The 23,294-nt window shown below is 41.4% G+C and overlaps 1 protein-coding gene across 7 annotated transcripts in view; it reads left to right on the forward strand.

Moving 5' to 3' along the window:
• STAG1 (STAG1 cohesin complex component) overlaps positions 1–23,294 on the forward strand; it is a 391,540-nt gene that overhangs the window by 67,892 nt on the left and 300,354 nt on the right. For 6 of the 7 annotated variants that reach the window (XM_065557025.1, XM_065557022.1, XM_065557021.1 and 3 more), the window contains 3 exons: positions 2,795–2,935; positions 10,149–10,251; positions 18,683–18,850. In XM_065557025.1, coding sequence (XP_065413097.1) covers positions 2,907–2,935; positions 10,149–10,251; positions 18,683–18,850 — 300 coding nt within the window. In that variant the 5' untranslated portion in view covers positions 2,795–2,906. The remainder of the gene's footprint in view (positions 1–2,794; positions 2,936–10,148; positions 10,252–18,682; positions 18,851–23,294) is intronic. The other variant, XM_065557027.1, reaches the window with a different exon arrangement.

The following is a 23,294-nucleotide window of genomic DNA, read 5'->3' on the forward strand; positions in this document are numbered from 1 at the left end:
GCCTACTACTGAAATCTATGAAAAGCTCTATCTTTAAGGATTCAGAGAATTTCAGGCCAGAAGGGATCATTAGATCATCTAGTCCAGGGGTCGGCAACGTTCGGCACACGGCTCGCCAGGGTAAGCACCCTGGCGGGCCGGGCCAGTTTTATTTTCCTGCTGACATGGCAGGTTCGGCTGATCACGGCCCTCACTGGCCGCGGTTCGCCGTCCCGGGCCAATGAGGGCGGTGAGAAGCGGCGCGGGTGAGCGATGTGCTGGCCGTGGCTTCTTGCCGCCCCCATTGGCCCGGGACGGCGAACCGTGGCCAGTGAGGGCCGTGATCGGCCGAACCTGCCACGTCAGCAGGTAAATAAAACTGGCCCGGCCCGCCAGGGTGCTTACCCTGGTGAGCCGCGTGCCGAACGTTGCCATCCCCTGATCTAGTCTGATCTGCATATCACAGGCCATTAAAATTCACCCAGTTGCTCCTGTATTGAGCCCAGTAATTTGTGTTTGACTAAAGTGTAACTTGTGTTTTGACTAAAGCACATGATCCGGAAAAAAGTTATAGATCTTTTGATTTGATGACACCAAAAGATGAAGAATCCACCACTTTCCTTGGCAGTTTATTCCAATGGTTAATCGCCTTTGCTGTTAAAAACCATGAATGTGTGTGCCAGTTCAGAGTTTCATAAGGATAAATGTTATATTTAATCCACACAAACTGCAGAGGTTGAAAGAAAATGTTGTATTTTGGTCATTGGTCACCCTTTTGTATGCTGGTGTTGCACATTTGCAGGTTTGAAGGTTCTTCTGTGCTTCATTCTGATAGGAATGGGGAAGCACACTAGGCAGAGCTGCTGCTGCGGCCGCTTCTGACTATCCGTTTTCCAGAAGTGGGAAAAGCTATAGCATGTTGTGTCTTTACTACTAAATATGATGTGTGTTGCTCCTGGTATATCTGCTTTCAGTACCTTTTAAATGGTGATAAAATGACATGGAGACAGAAACCTTCCTAATGTATGTTGCAGCCTCTCATGCTGTTCATGAGGTTTGACACAAATCATAGGAGCAGCATCATCAGTGCAGTTTCTACTTTTGTTTCCCAATCAGGTGCAGCTCCCCATGTCATTTCCCTAATCTTGCGGAACCCACTTAAGTACATCAGCCAAGTATAAAAATTAGGAAATCAACGCTAAAAATTCCTTTATTTTAGTGACTCTTTAAGGATCCATCAGGATGCACCCAAAGCTTTAAAGGCATGGAATGAAGATATTTAAGGGAAAGTTCCTAGCATTCATTTCTCGCTTCACAGTGTCTACACGGCTTTCTGTAGCACACTGCAGCATTCCATAATAAAGTCTATGTTTTAGTCACGGGTAGGTTTAGTAAAAGTCATCGACAGGTCATGAGCAGTAAACAAAAAATCATGGCATGTGACTTGTCCATGACTTATACTCTACCCCTGATTAAATCTTGGGAGGGCTGCGGGTGCTTGTGGGGGGCCCACAAGTGCTCAGGGGGCGGCGGCATAGGGGGGTGCTGCAGGTGCTGGGTGGGGTTGGCGGGACTCGCAGGCTCCCTACCTGACTTCTCAGAAGCGGCGACATGTCCCTCCCTAAGCTCCTAGCTCTGCTTGCTGCCAGCTCCGCGGCCCCCTCCCACACCCGAACTCCTGCTGGTTGGGGGGGTGGCCCGAGACTGCCCCAACAGTGGCTGGTGTAGCTGGCCCAGGGGCTGCCCGAGCTGCTCGGGCAGCCCTGCAGCCAGCTGCACCAGCCGCTGCAGAAATCACGGAGGTCACAATAAGTCATGAAATCCGTGATCTCCGTGACAAACTTGCAGTCTTATCCATCCAGTCTTGTCTTATCTCATCCATAATGCATTCACTTTCATTTTCCACAGATACTGAAAAACAACACACACGCTTTATTTATCAAACTCACATCTAATGCAAAAACTTTACAGCAACTCCTCATTCTTTTGTATCAACAGATCAGCCCATCTGAGTTTCTCACAGTTCGTGATGTGATTAACTCATTAGTTTCCAGACTAGAGGGTTCCTCTTGTGAGAATGCATAATTGTCTATTTTATTTTAAGTTTTACACCCACTGTGTAAGGTGGATGAATTTAGCCTTGTTTTTGGAATTCTCATGGTTAAAATCCTTTTCAGTACAGTTAGACATTCTTGTATCTGCTGTTTGGATTGCATAGAGGGAACAATCATCTAAAACTCTTTCGTTTTATTAGCTAGTCTAATCAGGCAGCTGGAGTTCTGGGAAGGTAATGTTAACAAGAAGAATTTTGTTTCAAGGCCTTCTTCAGCTCAGGATTAACTTTTGGTTAAAGTTAAACCCTATTGAATAGGTTCTGTTTTTCCTGGGTTGAATAGAAAGTGCGTTCACTAGTCCCTCATACTCTATACTCTTATATTTACATTTATTTTGTATTTTTTGTGTCTTTAGTTTTTTGTGTTCTTAGAATATTATGTAAACAAAACTCTCTTAATGTGACTTCAGCATGAAGATATATCTAGGAATACAAAATGCCATACGTGTAATTTCTTAAAAAATGTCATATTGTCTAGTGTTCAGATTAATGTGGCTGGGCCCAGTTGTAATGACTGTATGCAAGGATATAGCCAAGTTGCCATGGGATATTCATTCTGAATTTTTGGAGTGTCGTATGATTGAAATAGTAAACTTAATACAGAGCTAACAGATTTTAGTCTATAACAATGTTTCATTTAATATATTGAATGTCCGTTTTGAAATCATGACTTTAATAAGTTTTCATCTTTTTATTTTATAGATTGGACTTTGAGATTAATGAACATAGTTACCAGGAAGTTGTCTTGTAACATCATCATTAGAAGAAATTCTATGTAGTTCTAATATTTCATAGAGGGTGCCGTGCTACAAAAATGATTACTTCAGATTTGCCAGTGTTACAGTGAGTAGTTAATTTTTTTTTCTTTTTTATTTGAATTCTTCAGATTACTAAAGATATGAAGAAGAATACTTCTTGGGGGGGAAGGGATGGCTTTGTGGTTAAGGCATGGGACTGATATTAAGGTGCATATTTGTGTCTTTGCTACAGACTTCCTGTGTGGACTGTAAGTAGGGTGACCAGATGTCCTGATTTTATAGGGACAGTCCCGATATTTGAGGATTTGCGTTATATAGGTGCCTATTACCCCCCACCCCCTGTTCTGGTTTTTCATACTTGCTGTCTGGTCACCCTAACTGCAAGTCACCCGACGTAGTAGGCTACTTTGAAAAGTGACTATGTAAAAGTGACATCATCTCACTGAACAGATATATTTCTTTTCTTCCTGCATCAGTAATAAAAATATTTTTTTTACCATTTCTTCTTTCTGATAGCACTGCAGAGCTGTGGAAGTATGAGCTGGATTCTGGTCCTCACTTGTTATAAACAAAATTGTTAATTATTCCAATTGTACATTCTCCTTTATAGCCAGGTCTACATATCTCACAAAAGATCTTTAGCTTCTGCTGTAGGATAATAGGCTGGCTGTGTTTGCCTACAAGCACCCCACAATGTTTGTTGGGGAATGTAAGTTGGTTGTGCAGACGAAATGAGTCAAATGGATCTCCTCCTAGATAAGGTAAGGGCATTAGAGTGGATTGAATGGAAGTGGCTGTCCAGAGTGTGAGCTGAGCAGATTGGAGGATGCAATTCTAGGAGCATCCAAGTTTGGGTAAAAGTTGGGGCAGAACTTTGTTGCCTTGTTAATATCCTTAATAAAAACCAAACCCTATGAAGGGGTCAACTTAGATTCTATGTAGTGTGGATTGTGTGTGAGAGCAGGTTAGGAAAGGCACCTGCTTACATGCTGCTTGGAGGCAGAAATCAGGATTGTCAGTCATTTCCTGAGATCTGGGCTCCAGCCTTGGATTGCCTACCAGTTCTCTCCTATCTTTAAATGGAAGCAGGACAACATATTTCCTTCTCCAAAGCAAGAGCAGTTTTTTTAAAGTATATTCTAGAATTTTAAATTTTTCCACTTAATTTGGGACATATTTGTGCTCGGCTGTCTAACTTTTCTGAGCAGGACTACTCTTCAAGATCTGCTGAAACCTTGAACCATCTTTCTCTCCTGCAGCTCAGTGTGCAGACAGCACACTTGGGAAAAAGAAGCCACAACCTTTCTCTTCCTAAAGTGACTAGATGGGAATTTTTGCCGCTGATGTTCCCAGGCACCTTCTACCCATGTGGAAGAGAGAAGGAACTGTTCAGGCTTCCCACCCCTGCCAGCAAATTCCTTTCCCCCAGCATTCAAGCAGACTGTCAAGGAGCAGTCAAAAAAGGTCACTTCAGCCTACCAACCTGAACTGTGATCCTGGGGAAACTCAAACAAAGCTCAACATAGCAGGAATAGACAGCTGCACCTCCTGAGAAGCAGATCCTTCATAACAGGACAGACATTTGCTCAGGAACGAAAGTCTCATTAATAAAGGGAGGTACTTTCAGCAGCTTTTAGGGATCAATGGCTACAGTAATGTCCAACTGACTATTTCCGTCTTTGTCTCTCAAGAAATGAGCCATCCATTTTGTCTTGTAGTAGGAACCTCTTTTAGATTTTCTGCTCCGCAGCTTGGGAGTAGGAGATCCCTGATAGTTTTGCGTATTAGGACTCCAAAGGCTCAATTTCATCTTCTAGCCCATAGTACCCAGCCATCTCACCCTGTGACCTTTCATCATGGGGTCAACACCTGTATTTTTGCTGGCACTCCCTGTTTCAGAAGGATTCCTTCCAAAGAGAAGTCTTTCTTCAGAGTGCAAAACACCTATGCCTCAGAGTACTCCAAGGTCAAAAGCAAGGTCTTCTGCAAGTGCTCTTGTGAATCCTACAAAGAAGATGCTACACAACAACCTGAATTCCTAGTCTGTTTCTGAGGTGCTGCAGAACAGCCCCAAAGAGAGAAATGAACTCTGCTTCTTTCTCTGACCTGTCTGACCCTTCCAGAGATTCCAGGCAGTGTTTCAGGTATTTGAGGAAGGGCACACCCTGCTTTGGTGCTTTTCCAGGTGACTTGGTCTGATGGTAGCAAGTACTGCATTTACCCCTGGCAAAACTTTAACAACCTCAGCAACATTAGCAAATGTCCATCATTGATGTATATGCACAGGTTAAGGGTGTGGTGTGTGTTCACAGCAAAAATGTGAGATTATCGCTAAGGTTTGGCTTTCTGCGTAATGTGTTGTGTAGTATGTTTTCTTCTCTGAGGCAGAAGGGAGTTGCTTGATGATTTGTGTAGTCTGTTGTTCTCAGTAGAAACTTGCTGTGTGACGAGTCTGATACAGTTAAGAGCTGTCCAGTAACCTGGTATTTCCTTATGGCCATTAACTTGTCACCAAGGGTTTGCACTTACCCAACCTTAACTGGTTTAAAATTAAGCTTTTGTTTATGCTAATGTGGCAATTCTAATAGAGGAGGTGTATGGGAGCGTATTGGGGGCACATGGAAAAGTGGAGAATGGATGGCTCTCCTCACTTTCCTTATGGTGTGAGGAAAATGGCTGGAGCACAGATGTTTATGATAGTGGAGAAAGCAGAGAGTCAAGTGAGGAGGGCAGGAATGGGTACAGGAATACCTCTGTGTGTCAGTTGTCACATCCTTATTGCAGGGCTAATGAAATAGGTAATGTTCACCTGAGAAAAGACTTTTCCCTGTGATTCTGCAGGACTTGTTGCGGGATGGAGGAGATGAATGCCACCCAGTTCCCCCCTACTTATCCCATTCCAATTTTATGGAAAGGTGTGGGTAAGGGCGAGGACATAGAAGATTCCCCACTTCTTGTTTGACTTATGAGATGGCAGTTTGTGCATCCTTCCCTCGTGGCCTAAATCTTACTTCAGCTCAGGAATGCCTGTATTATTATGAGAACCTGTCCTATGTAGCATCTGCTTTGCCAAGCCATTCAAGGCTTTTCAGAGTAGAGGAGCCTCTTTTGAAGCCACAGAGCTTTGAAAGAAGTTAGGGAACCTCCAGCACTGGAGCTCATAGCTCCTGTACCCTGGGAATCCTGGCTGCTGCTTCCCATGAGTGGGCCTGGGTTCACAGCATACAGGAGCTATGGACCTTAGTGCTAGGGGCTCTCCTGCTCTTGTGGAAGGTCTGTCGCTTTGACAGCCTCCCATGTTCTGAAGTGCTGTATATGTTGCATATGACAGGCTGCCTCTGCCAAGGAGTGGAGGCAGTTCTTTACTTCATGTCCCCACTACAGCAGATGGAAGGGAGGCTGTGGGGAGCAAATCTTCCCACCTGACCATGTGCACCATTGGAGTCCTTGAGCTCTCACTGCTGCGCCCTTTGCAGGCGGACTCACCGCCTCATTAGACTGAGAGTGTCATGTGGTGAACTTCTGATGAGGATCCCTGCAAACCAGAAGTATCTTGCCATTAAGAAAGGTGATTGGGGAGTGGTCTATCAGAAAGATTGAGAGTGCTTTGCTTCCTATAAAGAGTAGAGGGGGGAGGATTGTAAATCATTCAGTTCCTTCCACTCCCACCCATACTAGTGTGATGGTCTCTATTTTGTCTGACACAAAAGGGATTGAACGGGGACTCTCCAGATCTTCAGCAAAGAGCCAAGCATTTGGTTTAAGGCTGTAGTAGATTTACACCTTCTGTTGATACAAAGGGGACATGTAGCACTTATTGACTTATGTGCCCTAGAGCTAGGAGTGCTGTAGGATTTGTTGAGGCTAGGGGAAATCTTTGGAGATTAGGAGATCTGGAGGCATGCTGTGGCAAAGGTAAGGGGAACCCACTGGGGACCTTCCCTCCTTCCCCCCCCCACAGTCTCCTGGACCTCATCTCCTAATAGTTTTCTGTCCAGTTTTCTGAGCACTGGGTTGGTCATCTTCTCTGAGGCCACCCTTGCTTTAGTCCTATTGGAAACAATATGAGATCGTAGGCATCTTTACAAAGGGCAGCCTCACTTCCACATGCAAATGGTGGTCCCCTAAGGCAATCTATGGCTTCAGTCACATTTATAAGTTACAAAAAATGGTGGCTGCTTTGAATAAGTCAGTTAGCTACATCATAACCATTGCCCATATTCTAGGCATAATCATCAATGTTGTCACTTTTGCTGTACTGCTGCAAACTGGTTTGACACCACTCAATTAAGTAAAGTAGTTAATTGTCCATTTTTTTCTTTGCATAGTTTTTCTTTTTCTGAGAATAAAGAATTCTCTTTCTGCATGTATTTTCATGACAACAAAAGTGTTCCAAAAAAAAGTGACACCCTTTCTAAAAATCTGAAAGAAGTGATTTTCTAATATTCTGATATTTGACAACTACAAAATCTTGGAACTCAAATACATTTTAGAAAATTCAGACACATTCAGATTTATAATATCCATTACTTTTCTCAAAAAATATTTAGGTGAGAACAGAATTGCAAAAGCCTCAAAGGGCTATTCTAGCACAACCTTAACTATGATGTTCATATAGTTAAATGTTTGTTCTATTTTATTACAAAACATTTACAGAACATTTTTGATAAAATCACATTGGAGGATCTGTGAACCTGGCCATGAAGGAGGATGGTGCTAGATCCACAGAACGGATCTACGCTTGTTTGCGTTTAAGGCCGTATAATCTTAGCAAAATTGGCCTGCTTTTCCCTTCACACACAATTTATACCAGTGTAACTCCCTTTACTTCAGAGGAGTTACCCATGATTTTTGTTAATATGAAATAAAAATGAGACCCTGATAATTCTGAAAGATGGATCTGGTGCTCTGTCACAAGTGTCTTTGACCCATAGAGGTCTTGTTGAATTAGTTTATTGATATTACAAGTGAAAGTTAAAATAAATCCATTCATGTCGGCTTGAGAAATAATCTCATTTATGAGCTCTTCAGGGGCAGAACCCAGTACTCCAGAGGATGAGTGACTGGCCTGGTTTCTTCAAGTAGCAATCCTCTGGTTGAAGAGCCATTGTAGGACCAGTGGACCTGATTTCTAGAAGAAAGGAAATTTTTGGGTAACAATTTTTACTATTAAAGTTTGGTCCTGCTCTGAAAAGTGACTGAAAAGGTGGCACAATGGGCTTCCACACTTAGGGCTGGTCTACACTACATAGCTAGGTCGACATAAGGCAGTTTATGTCGACCTAATTATGTCAGTGTCTACACTACAGCCTTCTTCCTGCTGATGTAAGGGCCCTATGTGGCAAGGCACCTCTTCCATCTCTCCAGACTTAGCACTTCCTCCTCTGGTGATGGTGGGCCTAGGGTAATCAGCCCCACTTAGGGCAGGGTTTGCCTTCCCCCTTTCTGCTCCTTTGGTCGCATTTTCAGGGTCAGCCTATGGGTGATCGTCCACCGAACAAAAAGGAAACACCCTCATAAATACATAAACCCCAGAGGTATACCTTTTGCTGCCTCCTTGCTGGTGCAGGGTGTCGTCCTGTTGGTTGCCCTGGGGTATCAGTCCTCCCCTAGCAGGCACTCAGGTGTGGCTGTTTCCCCTATAGGAAGGAGCACAGCCTCTCACCCTGGAGCAGGTTATTTTCCCTGCTGCCACTAGCCTGGCAGGAGCTTCTTTCTCTCACCAGAGGAGGGATTTTAAAAGTAGATATAGAATCATAGAATATCCGGATTGGAAGGGACCTCAGGAGGTCTTCTAGTCCAACCCCCTGCTCAAAGTAGGACCAATCCCCAGACAGATTTTTGCCCCAAATCCCTAAATGGCCCCTTCAAGGATTGAACTCACAACCCTAGGTTTAGCAGGCCAATGCGCAAACCACTGAGCTATCCTTCCCTCCCAGATCTCAGGCAGCCCTTAATTGGATTCAGGTGTCCCTAATGGACCTAAGGTAGCCCCTTCTCAGCTAGTAGGGAAGAGGGCCTTTAACATTCTAGGGCTAACATCTGCCTTCCAGCACCCAGCTGCCCCCGGCTTCCCAGGAGAGCTGGGCAGCTGGACCCTGCTCCCAGCTGGGAGCCGCGGCAAGAAGCCCCGGTGGCTTTGGATCCTGCTCTCAGCTGGGAACTGGGGTGAGAAGCTTTGGACCCCTCTGGGACCTGGGCAGTCTTGTCAATTTCATGGCTGGATGAGCTGTGAAATTGATAAGGCTGCTCAGCTCTTGGAGGGGGTGGGGAGCCAAGAAACAGGGGCAGCTGGACTCCACTCTACGGGGGTGAGAAAGCTCCGGGCGGCTTCCCCCGCTCTTGGTGGGGATCAGGGATTGGAGGCGGGGGTAGCCCACTGAGAGCCTGTGGGACAGCTGGGCTCCTGGCAGGGAGTTGCCAGCAGAGCTGAGAGCCCAGTCTCTCAGCTCCCCCACACTGCCCTTCTTAGGGTCAGTGGAAGCGCTCCTGATGAGGACGCGCATCACCAACCTAAGGAGAGGGTAGTGTGGACATGCAGTGATTACTGTGGTTGCTGTATGTTGACCTAATATATAGGTTGACTTCCACTTCTAGTGTAGATATACCTGTAGTCTCTCAATGACTTGCAGATCGGATTTGCTCATTGTACAAGTGAAAAGGTTTTTCCTAAGTCCCAGAGCCACAAACTCAACCTGGGATGAGAAAATCAAGCTGACAGTCTCTCTGATTTGTGCATCATCACCAGCAATAAAGATTATTCAGGGTAAATCCTGCCCTTATTTGCACTGTGCAATCCCATTGTCTTTGAGTGCACTTGAGGTTAGAATTTGGTCTATAGTTGGAGTTTACATAACCACTTTAATGAAGGGAGAACTAGAAGAGAATGCAGCTTGCTTTCCTGATAGCTGTATTGGCTGTCAAGGCTAATGAGTAAATAGTAATAAAATCTTATTTTGGTCATGAGAACAAGCTGATACTACTGAGTACACACAGTTAAGAAGGTGCTATTTAACATAGTCAATTTTCAAAGTAGAATTTCACTTTAAAAGAGCCAGTTATTTAAATGAGTCTTCAGGTCTGAGAGCATACACTAATTTCTAACTTCATAAAACTTGCATAGTTTAGCATTCCTCCATACGTAGCAATCTTTGATGAATTTGCAGAGGGAATGCTGCACAAGGCTTTTAAAGGATAATTTGTTTTGTTCTATATTACACCTAAATATTTAAGCAGTTTAATTATAAATTCATAACTTGTTTCAAATAATTTTAATTTAACTAGTATTTTTTCCCTAGGGATTCAACAAATGAAACTACTGCACATTCAGATGCTGGCAGTGAGCTTGAAGAAACAGAAGTCAAAGGAAAGAGAAAAAGGGGCCGTCCTGGCAGGCCTCCAGTATGTGGTGTTTAGTTTTGTTTTGTTGTGAATCAGTTTAAACTTGACTGCAGATTGTTCTCCCATCCTGTCCTCTTAGTGATCACATCAATAGGTTTGCAATGAACCATTTGTCAAACTATATGAAGATTTATAGTGCATAGTACATATGTCAGACTGATACAAAAAAATTGCTGAAATAGAAGTATATGATCTAATTTAAAAGATAAGCTGGGAATAGCCATTAATACTTTTTCCTTTACATACATACACATTAAAATTTTACATTTAGTTATTTGTCATATTACAATATTCTTCCTAGGCATGAGAGTAGTTTTATTAACCATAACTCTTTTCTACTATTAAAATTTTTAATGGATACTTCACTTAAGTGTTGTGAAACGATACTTGAGCCATCTTTAAGTGGCTTTTAATTTCTTCATGTGAACTGGAAAGTGTGCTCTCACTTTTAATATAATGTTTAGATGTTCCCTAGGGAGATCTAGTAATGCAGGTTAAAATATTAAGATTAATGAACATATTTTGTGTCCTGAGGGTAAGGAGCTTTGTTCTTTAGTATAATATAGTTATCACTAGATTTGGTATCTGCTGTATAGGTATTTACTAACAGAAGATTCTTCTTCAGGGCCTTTGTACATTACCACACCATGAATAGGAATGTACCTAGGCAATTCAAAAACTCACAGTAACTACTAAGTAACCCTTTCCATATTTATAAGATATTTATTCATAAGAGAAGTAACTTCCTCAGCAGGCATATATAATTTTGGAGGCTGTTTTATCAAGCCGTTCACTGTAGGTAGATTGCCAGTCATCACAAATATTAATATTAATGTTTGATTATATAATCAGAATTACACAGTGTGTAATAAGATTTTTTTGTAAGAATTTTGCATAATTTTTTGTGAGCTTTTAATAATTTTGTCTATTTGCCAATTTGTTCCTTCCTCATGACTGTTCTGGTGTCAGCTCAGTTAGACTACATTAATGGAATATATGTTATAAAAGATCATATAAGTATATAGAACATATCTGCTGTTTTAGAATATCTGGTTCTAAAAGATTATTATAAAGAGTTGAAAATCCACCCAAATACATGTACAGTAGGAAAATGACATAGTTTTCCTGTAAAATTTTAATCCTTAATTATCTATCGCTATGTTAGCTTTGTAGTTAACAGCTCTATCCACTGAAGGACTTCCAGCTTACCAGATCCACTTTGCAAATGTTCCAGAATCTGTTGGAAGCATAGGCCTGGAATGGAACTCCTGGGTCATAGAGTTCAGTCCCTCGCTATCGGAGGCAACCCTGTCATAAACTCCTGTTCATAAGTTTATCAAGATCCATATTAAAACCAGTTAGGTTATATGCTACCACTACGCCTATTGAAGGATGTTCCAGAACCTCACTTCTCTCACGATTACAGGGAACTTCTCATACTGGTCTGGTCATGAATGCTGAGTACCTGTCTTGCATCCAGAAACCACTTCATGCAGACCTTTTCAATTATTTTTTGTCTCATGCTTTCCAGCTGATCTTGCTGTCATATTTGTATTGTTTCCTTGTGAGTCTTCAGCTGAATGTCCCTGTGCTAGAAAACCGCAGTTTTCTCTCAGTGCTGTTTCTGAGAGCCTCTTTTGTAGGTTTTTTTTATTTCTTCTCTCCTTCCCATAATTCCTAAAAAAAAAAAAAAAATATGGAACTCTTTAGAAGGGATTCTAAGAGCAGCCTGGGGGAAAATCCTTGATCCAGTGGCATTTTCTTCTTGTGCTTCAGCACAACAGAGGCTCAGCTGCACTTCAAAAGACTGCTCTCTATAGCAGCTTTCCTACTTACTGAAGTCTGGAAGTATGGCCTCTTCGTAGAGGCCCAGGAGAGCTTTTTTTTTTTTTAAACACACACAGGCCGCCTCCTACCCCAGTGGGATGTGGAAAATTTCTCAGATGGCTAATGACATATGGAGAAAATGCTTTAAATGTACTGGTGAGACAATACCCTGTTTCCAGTGGTGATCCTTAGGACCAGCACCTGCAATCCAAGGGAGTTCCTACTCTTTATCTCTCCAAAACTACTGTTTTTCCCCCTGATGGCCACCTAAGGGCAAGTTCATTGATCCTCAATGGCCTGTCTCTTAAATTTGAGATGGAAATACTTGAATGGCTTGTTCTTTTCAGAGGTTGATCAAGAAATCTCCTGTCCAAGGGCACCATCCAAATCAGATAGGGAAGGTTCCCTTCTTTGTCGCTTCCTAAAACCACTGCCTGCAGATCTTCCTTGTATTTATCAGAGCTCATCCTCTTCAGTGGCCTCCTCCTACCCAAACCAAAAGACCCAAGCTGTTGCTGCCTCTCCTCCTTCTCATCTGAGGAGTATACCACAAAGAAGGTCAACATCAAAAAGCAGAAAGCCCGATTCATTTTTCTCTGTTTATCACAACAACAAAGTCAATTGTTATATAAATCGATGGTCCAGCCTACTGTAATACTATCTGTTCTACTGATCGCCTCTCAAAAAGGATATTTAAGTATTAGAGAAGGTTCAGGGGAAAAAAAAGATGTTATTTATTAGGGGCATGGAAAAACTGTTACATGAAGAGAGATTGAAGAGATAGGAGTTGTTTACCTTAGAAAAATGCAAGTAAGAGGGGACATGAAAAAAGAATGAAGGGAGATTGTGAGTATCTCTTTTTTCCTGTCTCGTGACACAAGATCAAGGGGACAGTCAATGAAATTGAAAGGAGGAAAATTCAGAACTAAGAAAAGGAAATACTTTTTCACACAGCACCTAGTTAGACTGTGGAACTCCTTGCTACAGGATTCCATTTAGGCAAAGTATCTTGCAAGGTTCAAAGAAGGATCGATCATTTACATAAATAACAAAAATATCCAGAGTTATGGTTAATGCTTAAAGAAAGTTTTGCAAGGGATATGAAACTATATACTTTGGGGTTAAACCACTCTCCTTTTGGGGTTAAGGTGAGGCCTTCGTGGGTGACAGATTATTGCACATCTGCCTAATGCAAGGTTTCATAGATTCCAAGACCAGAAGGGACCATTATGATGATCTAGTCTGATCTCTTGTATAAAACAGGCCATAGAACTTCCCCAAAATAATTCATAGATTATCTTTTAGAAAAACATCCAGTCTTGATTTAAAAATTGTCACTGATGGAGAATCCACCACATCCCTGGGTGTGTTGTTCCAATGGTTAATTATTCTCCTTGTTAAAACTTTATGCCTTATTTTTAGTTTGAATGTCCAGCAATTGCATTGTTACACCTTTTCCTGCTAGAATGAAGAGCTCATTATTAAATATTTGTTCCCCATGTAGATATTTGTAATCAAGTCACTCTTTAATCTTCTCTTTGTTAAGCTAAATAGCTTGAGCTCCTTAAGTCTATCGCTAGAAGGCATTATTTTGTAATCCTTTAATCATTCTTGTGGCTCTTCTCTGAACCTTCTTCAGATTATCAACATCTTTCCAGCTCTGGTGCCCACAATTCAGGAAACAGTATTCCAGCGGTGGTTGCACCAGTGCCAAATAGAGAGGTAAAATAACCTTCCTACTTGAGATTCATCTGTTTAAGCACCTTCCTCTGAAAAAGCTGGTGCTGGCCACTGACCAAGACAGAATACTGGACTAGATGGACCACAGACCTGATCCAGTATAGCAATTCCTATGTTCCTGAATTTTGGCTGAAGGGGGATATTTTTTTTCTTTTCCAAATAATCTAATCAGATATAGTAATCTCCTTTGGAGGGAGATGACCTGGATGGCTGAGCTGTTACATACCAATCTGGAGATCGAATAATAATCTTTCATTCATTCAGTCCAAGAAAGACCTCCCTCAAAATGCAGTTGAAAGAAATGAAAAAGTAGATTTTCTGATCCTTAAAAGAGTTGAAAAAAAAAAAAACCTGGACTCTGTATGGTTCTATCCAGCTAAGAAGCCCTCAATGTAACATTTTAAAAAATGCATCAGTTACAACAGGATCTGTGAGCTCCCCATTAAGGGCATGGCTACACTTGCAGTTGTAGAGCGCTGGGACTTAAACCAGCCTTCGGAGACCGCAGCAGGGAAAACGCTGTCGAGTGCTTACACACTCAGCTGGAAGCGCACTGGCATGGCCACATTAGAAGCTCTTGCAACGCCACAAAGAGCAGTGCATTTTGATAGCTATCGCAGCATGCAAGTGGCTGCAACATGCTTTTCAAATGTGGGGAGTGGGGTGGAGTGCGACAGGGAGTGTGTTGAGTGTATGTGGGGGAAGAGAGTGGTTTTTGGGGGGGCTGAGAGCATGTCAGTGAACTTGTAAGTTCAGACAGCAGCAGACCTCCCTCCCCCCACCTCTCTCTCTCTCACTCAAAGCAAGCCGCATTCCTCAGTAATGGTTCTTTTGTCCTGGAGCAGATAAGCAGCCAGCTGTCAGAAATGGAGCTTTGAAAGCCAACAGGGGTCAGACTAGAGACTCTTGCCTACATGCTCAGGGTCTTACTGATCGCCATATTTGGGGTCGGGAAGGAATTTTCCTCCAGGGTAAATTGGCTGAGCCTCTGGAGGTTTTTCGCCTTCCTCCGCAGCATGGGGCAGGGATCGCTAGCAGGAGGGTCTCTGCCGATTGAAGTCACTAAAACACAGGATTGGGGACTTCAACGGCAGAGTCCAGGGAAGGGTTTTGTGGCCTGCAGCATGCAGGGGGTCAGACCAGATGATCATAATGGTCCCTTCTGACCTTAAAGTCTATGAGTCTATGAAAGGGCATATCCGCATTCCTACAGTGAGTTCAAAACGATGACAAGAGTGGCCACTTGACTTAAGAGGATTATGGGACGTTTCCGGAGATCAATCAGAGCGCAGTAATGCAACACCTCGTTCACACTGGCGCTGCGGTGCTCCAGCGGGGGTGCAGGAAACATTATTCCACTCGCCGAGGTGGAGTACCAGCAGCGCTGTAGCCACGGAGTCAGAGCGCTCTACGTGTCTTGCCAGTGTGGACGGGAAGTGAGCTAGTACACCCTGGGCTCCTTTATTGCGCTGTAACTCGCAAGTGTAGCCAAGCCCTAATTCTCACACTATACTCTTCTTGATTCAAATACAGAAGGGAATAACTAGTTGAGAACTAAAGGCAAAATCAAAGAAAAAACTAAAATCATATAAAATATCTTTTCATAAATTAAGAGATTTTAAGGCCCGAATGAACCATGACCAGGAAAGTTTCACTCAGTGTTTACTGCATCAAACCCAATAACCTGTGGTTGAGCTAGTGTATATTTCTTAGAAAGACTTCAGATCTTCATTTAAATACTCCAAGTGATGGAGAATCTACCCTATTCCGTGGTAATCTGTTCCTGTGGGTAAATATTGTCACTGTTAAAAATTTGCACCTTATTTTCAGTTTGAATTTTTTAACTTCTGTTTCTAGCCATTGGATCATCTTATGCTTTTGTATGCTAGATTATAATCCTCTAATAATAAATAACTTCTCTTCATATAAATATTTGTATACCATGATCAAATTGCCTCTTAATGTTTTCTCTGATAAACTAAATAAATTGTACTCCTTAAGTCTCTCTTTGTAAGGCATGTTTTCCAAACCTCATGTCGTTAGCTATCTTGTACATTAAAGTCTGTGTAATTATTGTATTTTTGGACAGAGTCGTCCTCACTCTAGATCACAGAAATATATAGTTGATAATTTGGGATACAGATATCTCCCCTAGAGAAAACTTCATCCCAGCAACACTGATGGCACAAAACTACTCAGCTAATCCCTCATTAAAACCTTGAAGGATTCCTCGATGAAATAAGTCCAGAAAACTGAGTCAGAGAACCTAGGAGCAGTTACAGAACAACCAGCCTTAATTCCATGTGCTTCTAATGCAGACAGAGCTGCATGTTCTTTAATCCCTCTATTCCTGTGGCACCTGAAAATGGTTCTCCAGCAGTAGTGAAAAGGGTTCCTCTTGTGGGAGGATGGTGGTGGGGATGCTGAGCCAGCTTGCCCAAGATTTAGGGGTCAAGATGAAAAAAAGAATTTCATGCCTGTGACCAGTACAGCCACAGCCACATAGGCTTTAGAAATGATCAAAAAGGGATATCATAAAGATTTTCAGTGTTCTCCTCCTATTGCATTCTTTTCCCCACCAAGAGAAGTAGTAAGTCATATTGGACTCAATTCAGAACTTACTATATCCATCAGCAGAAGAGAGAGGAGCAGGTTTATACTTCAAATTCTGTGTTATCACTGAAAACAAAACAAAACACAAAACTGGAGGCTTCCACCCATTACTCACTTTCTTGTCTTTGGATCTGCAGATATGTTAAGCTCTCCATATTTTGGAAATTGCCCCCTCGTGATCTCCTGTGTTCAGCTGATCTAAGGGAAGTCTTCCTCTGTGTCTCCATTAACTCCTGCCAATCAATATTTTCTCCAGTTTGCTATCCAGAATCAATGTTTGCAAATCAAGACTATGCCACTGAGCCTCTCACCTGCCCCTTGGATGTATCTGAAACTCATGAAGATCCTAGTACCAGGTCTCACGTAGGAGGGAATCATATCTTTCATTACCTATTTAACCTCTTGGTAAAAGCTTTGTCCACAGAATCAGCAGTCCAGCACAAATTCAGGACAACTCAGGTTCATAGTTAACTTTCAGTGTAACTCTTTAATGCCACTTCAAAACACCAGCCCCCTAGTTACCATATAAAGTCCATCTTGTGCTTGGTCGTCTTATTTTGTGAAAAAAGCCTCAAGCTATATAGTACACAATTGATCAGTTTCTCAATACTACACAATCTTGACATGGAGCTGCTTTTGGTTAACTAGATTGGTAGTATAATATGTAAACATAGTCCGATAGGCAGTGCTTTCTATGTATATGCCTGCATAATGTTTTCATGAGAAATGGGAGCTTCCTATCTCTCGTAGGGCTGGGGCTGGACTCTCCAGTCCACATGTCCACATGCTTGCAACTTCCTCATCCTATGCTGCCTAGCCTCAACTTAAGTTAGAGTTCTGAGGAACAAACAGCCCTAATGTATGCCACTAGTGTAAGGCCCCTTGGTGACCTTAAACCATGGGGTATGAGGCACAGTTGTGCTCCACTCTGCCTTGCTCCTCTTCCTTTCTCCTAGTCCACCCCGTGGCATGCATCTGACTCACCCTTTCTTCCTCTTGTGCCAGGGGTGTGGAGAAGGCTGGCACAGAAGTCAGTTCTTCTGCCTGCCCTAGCTTTTTTCCAGATGAGTTTCCTTGTGCAGAGGAAATTCTGTGCTGGGCATATCTGGCCATTTGAAGTCCATGTGTTGCTGCTATGTTCAACCATGCAAAATGGATTTAACAAACCAGAGTCTATGACCCTTAATGCTTCATTCTATGCTTTGTGGAAGTCTAGGCACAACCTACTCAGAGTCAGTAAGCCCCTGGAGGAGCCTTTATCAAGGCCCAGATGAACAGAATATTTTTCTGTTTCAAGACAATTAGTCGCACCAGGAGACTTTCTACAGAATAAACCTTCTGGAGCTGTGAGCAGCAGTAAGCGCTGTAGAGAATTTTCTTCACACAATTCCCCCAAAACAGTTTCACCATTCACATGGCAAGTGATAACAGAATGACAGTGGCCTGTGTACAATCATGCCATCAGAAGATTAACTCTTTATAAGGAACTAACTATCTTGAGCAAAATGATTTACATACATGGAAGTCTGATCTCCAAGCTATTTGGCTCATGTAGAACACACAAGGGGGAGCTATAGGTATGAAGGAACTAAAGAAATCTTATATTAAATAACATAGATTCATAGGTAGAACTCCTGTTGACTTCAGGAGGGCCTGGATTTCCACCACAGATTTAGTGGCAAGAAGGGACCATATCATCAATTGTATCTGTCCATACAAATCCAATTACTGATTAATTTTAGTGGTGTGGAAGGAGAACAGCTAAGCCTTTCTCATGGGCAAATAAGGAGCTATGAACAAGTTGTAGTTGGATGGTGATGAAGGGGAAGAACACATTTTCAGTATAACAACATGCAGTTGGTCCCTATGTAATAATTGTGTCCTAAGATAAATAGGATGCAGTAGTTCTGTAAATAAGATGCACTAGTTATTGTGTAAGTAAGTATATGGCAGAGATGTTTTTGTCACATTGACCATAATTTTTAATTTTCTTGACTTTTGTGCATAATTGCAAGCGTGACATTGCATTATTTTATGTATTTATTGTATTGGTTAAAACTAGTATTATGGAAATATGTCCCGTTAGCTCTTTGGTGCTAGGAAGTCATACTTCTTAACTTGACATTATAGGTAAAATGCCTACCAAGTACTTATCAACAGTTGTTGATTGATATGTATAAATGGTTTACAAGCATTTTGAATTCATTCATTCAATACTTCCAATTTTCATTATGCTGTTCCCTTTATCTAGTCTGCCAATAAGAAACCTCGAAAGTCTCCAGGAGATAAGAGTCGTTCTGAACCTGGAACTAGAGGAATAGGTCGTGGAAGAGCTAATGGTCACCCTCAACAGAATGGAGAAGGCGGGGACCCTGTCACTTTGTTTGAGGTGGTGAAACTGGGGAAAAGTGCGATGCAGGTAAAATAACCAATGTGCTGTTTGTTCATCTTTGTTGCAGCTTGGTCACTCAATATTTTCAGACTGTAACAGTTTTTGTAAACTATCGTATTGTGGTTGTATTTTGGATAATCTGTATCAGACTGATGGACTCTCTGGGTATTATGCTAAGATTTTTCCCCTCGGCTTGTATGCTGAAAGAAATGAGGAATGTGATCAAGGTGGAGATTATATGTGGAATAACTATAGTCCTAGAAGAAGTCTTCTACTTTAGTAAATTTCTTCACTATTTTGTTATTTTAAAATGGAAAAACAAGTGAGTACTAAAATTAGGGAATATTTAAAGCAGCTTTTCATGAAGGTTATCATGTATTAAGTATAGCAAGGCAGAAAAGATGTGAGATGTTTAATCACAGCAGGTAAACTTTTCAAAAGTACTGAAATGACTCAGAGCCCAATTCCCATTTTCAATTAATTCTAGGGAAAAGAATTCACAGCCTTCACCTCCAGGATTACAGGCTTCTGGCTAGTGGAATCATTCTACTAGAATGGGCTAGTCAATTATTTTTTGTCAAGATCCAGACTCCACAGAGAAAATAATAATATAAAAATAAATAAAAAGATTTCAGGGTCCATTCAAAAGTGTCTGGATTTGGCCTGCGATCTATCTATTGACTATCCCTGCACTAGAACATTAATTTTCACTGTGGACTCCTAGGACTGCAGAGACCTTCCTGGTGCAGTGTAGGAATGAAGTATTTTGACAACTGAGTAGTAGAAGATTCAGGTATTGTGAAGGAAGGTAAGGTTATGAGAGAAACACTATGCTTGGTTTGATGCTTATATATGTATAAGCATCTCTTAGGGAGATTTAGGCTAAGCCACTTAAGTGCTTTTGAAAATTTTATTCTAAATGACTTAGGCTAAGTCCCATTGACTTCTAGTAGCACGTAGGCGCCTAAGTGCCTAAGTCACTTTTGAAAACAAGATTGTCCAAAGTCACTTAAGCCCTTTTGAAAATTTTACCCACCAGACATAAATCCATGATGGGACTGGGTTGTGGATTAATTTAGAGAATGTAGGAGTAAACCTGAAGAAAATCAGAATTCTAAAGCTTTTTACATTTTGTGAATTTGGGGATGTAGGATTTACCCTTCTCATCTAGTAGGTGAAGACAACAAATTTTCTCATAACAGGACTATGGAAATCTTCCTGGTGCATTATCTTCATTTTGTTTTACTGCATCAGAGCTATCACTTCTGTTCATTTTCAGTTTTGTTTTGGCAGGATTCCAAGGTTATTTTGGAGTTTTTCAGTTTTATTATGAGATAGATCTGATCTGATCTGTGTTTGCTGTTTATCTGAGAGCCATTGATAAAAATGGAAGCCAGAGAAAAGATACAAGTGACTGTTTTGCTGCTGTAGATTTTTTTTGAGTGCCTTTGTGAGTGGAACTCAGGTGTTTAAGAAATAGTTGCATTGCTTCTGTTCTGAATAGGATCCACTTATAGCAAGATATAAAGGTGGTGGGAACACAGATTCCAACAGTACTGCCTGTTCTTGGCAAATTTCAAAGGAGAAATTTGTGTGTGTGTTGTGACACTTTGGGATTCAATTCAGAAGGAAGTGAGTTAGGGAAAGTGGCAGTTTAATGAATTTATTTATTTATTGTGAAGGAAGTGTGCTGAGCTTGTTGGAAGAGGGGTCTTTTTAAAGGGCAGGAGCCCTGGGGACATGAAGAAAGTAGTAGTGTGGATGAGGTCACTCTAATGCCTGGGGCAAAATTTTTAGAAATTCCTAAGTCCCATTTTCAGTAGTAGCTTAGGCACTTAGGTGAAATTTTTACCCCGGTCAGCAGTAAAAAATGACTCATTACTGACAATAGGTGTTAGTACAGATAGAGCTGAAATGCTTAACACTTGTTTAGTTGCAAATATAGACTGAGAAAAACCACGTTCACCAGTGTTTCAGACACCAAGGTTACAAACTGATCAGACTTGGATATATATATATATATATATATATATATATATATATATATGCCTTTTCTACCCTTTCATTCCTCCTGAGGGCCTCCATACTGACTTGTAGAGATTGGTGTATGCAGTGTTGTTGTAGCTATGGTGTTCCTGGGACATTAGAGAGACAAGGTGGATAAGGTAATAAATTTTATTGGACCACTTCTGTTGGTGGGAGAGACAAGCTTTCAAGCTTACACAGACCTGAAGAAGAGCTCTATGTAAGCTTGAAAGCTTGTCTCTCTCACCAACAGAAATTGGTTCAATAAAAGGTATTACCTCACCCACCTTGTCTCTCTTGTAGAGCTTGTGACACGATCATTATGAACGGACAGAGTTCTTGTTAGTGGCTCTTTCTGTGCAGGTCTTTGCAGTGCACAACAATAACATTATTGAACCCACCAACTTTCAGACAATACTATATATTCTTGTGTTGGTAGATGGCACTCTGTCTACATATACATGTGCATTGATGTATTTTTTTTTATAGAGTGCTCTGTAATATCTCTCCCTTTTTAATCAATAACATAGTCTTTGAAATTACAAAGCAACTTTACTGCTCTTTTGCTTCATGTAGTTTTATTTTCAGGCCTTCCTCCTGTTGCTGTTTGCCCTCAGGAGATTTCTGTGCTCCTAGATTTTTCTGGCATTGTCTTTGCGAACTCATGAAGCTCAAGTGAACTCACTTCGCATTGATTGCAGACTTTCCTTATATCTTGATCTGTGGTAGGATTCATTTGTGTCTTCTGTTTAGGATAATTTTTTGTTGGTTCTTCTAAGGGAATTCTAGTTGCAGAGGTAGAGTTGTTTGTATTTCTACCATGTGCTATTCTTTGCAAATATTCCCTGCCCCCTGTCTGTTGTCTCTGTTGTTAGGTACTGCCTGTACTTATATTGACTGTTCTATGTGGAATTCAAAGAGCATTTTGGTACCTCTGTCATAGTAGTATTTGACTTGTTGCCATTGCTGTTTAATTTGTGTTCTCAACCTTTCCACTGCAGCTTTGTTCAAAAGTTGTTCTGTAAGTAACAGCCTGTATGTGGTGTGACATGAGATGCCGTTCTGGTCTGCTCTCCATGCCTTCTGTTGGTGTATTTTTCCAGTCAAGTGATGCTGTGCATGGGTCTTTGTTATGCCAGTACGGCTTTTTTACCAACTACTTGGCAATCTTGAGATCTGCTTCAGTTTTACCATTAGACTGGCTGTGATGCAGAAAGGATGTGATATGTTCAAATCCTGCGTATGCTGCAAACTGAAAATTTACCTACAGGCCCACTGAGACCCATTATCTGTATCAACAATTTCTGGGATTCTATGCTGATTCTTCATAGCATTAAGTGGTAGAAGCTGCTCTTGTGTGCACAGGATTTTTTCCTAATAAAATCAGAAATTATAATCAAGGATTAGGAGGGATACTTGATTTCCTAATATATGTAGGTCCATGCCTGACTTGCTCTGCGATAGATCAAATATTTAGTGCATTATGAGTGATGTGCTAGGAATTTATTGCAGATACTTCACTGATGTATGAAATCTTTGACTTCACTGCTTATGTTTGGCCAACACAGGACATCTTGGCCCTATGTAAACATGCTTCAACACCAACAGGTTTCAGTGTATGAAAGCTAGCATTTCAGGATTTCAGACCTTTAGGGTCTTTACCCTACTGCCTTAATATAGAATACCATTTTGTAGTGTCAGTATATTTGAACTGAATATTGGCTAGACAAAGAAAATCTAAGTGGCTGGGCAGATGTCTTCCTGTCTGGTCATCCTGACCTATAGACTGTTCCAAATGCTTAAAATTGACTGTGCATTTGAGTATGTCTGTATCTGGGGCACCTGCTTATCTGTCACACAATAGAATTCTGCTTAGCTGATGTTCCTGATGAAACGCCGCCTCCTGATGCATGTAGAAGATTTCATAATCAAGGGCTGTCAAGCTCTCACTGTCTTTTGGCACTCATGTTGTGGACAAAAGATATGCACAATCAGAACATCAGGATGAACATGAAAGACAATCTTTTGCATTGTACATGCAAGTGATTTTTTTGATATTATTTCAAGATAGTTTGGAGCTGTTAACAATAGCTTTTTGAATATTAATTTCAAAGGTTTGTTGTCTGTTTCTGCATGGATATGATCATGGCCCAGGAGATACTGGTCAAACTTGGTATATGGAAAAGCAGTGAGTAGGAATTCTTTCTGTATTTGAGCATGGGTTTGCTCTGTTGGAAAGTGTGTCCTGGAAGCAAGTGCTATTGACTGATCATTTTGTAATAATGCTGCACCCATTCTGCATTCACTAGCATTATATTAAATTATACCATAATATTTCAGGATCAGATGGTTAATCACTCACTTTTGGATCTGTTTGAAAGCATTTAGCTGATGGATTTCCCAACACCATCCTGCATCTTTTTTAGTCAGTCTTTTAAGGGGTTCA

The sequence above is a fragment of the Chrysemys picta genome, chromosome 9, assembly GCF_011386835.1.
Source record: "Chrysemys picta bellii isolate R12L10 chromosome 9, ASM1138683v2, whole genome shotgun sequence".
Lineage (NCBI taxonomy): Eukaryota > Metazoa > Chordata > Testudines > Emydidae > Chrysemys > Chrysemys picta.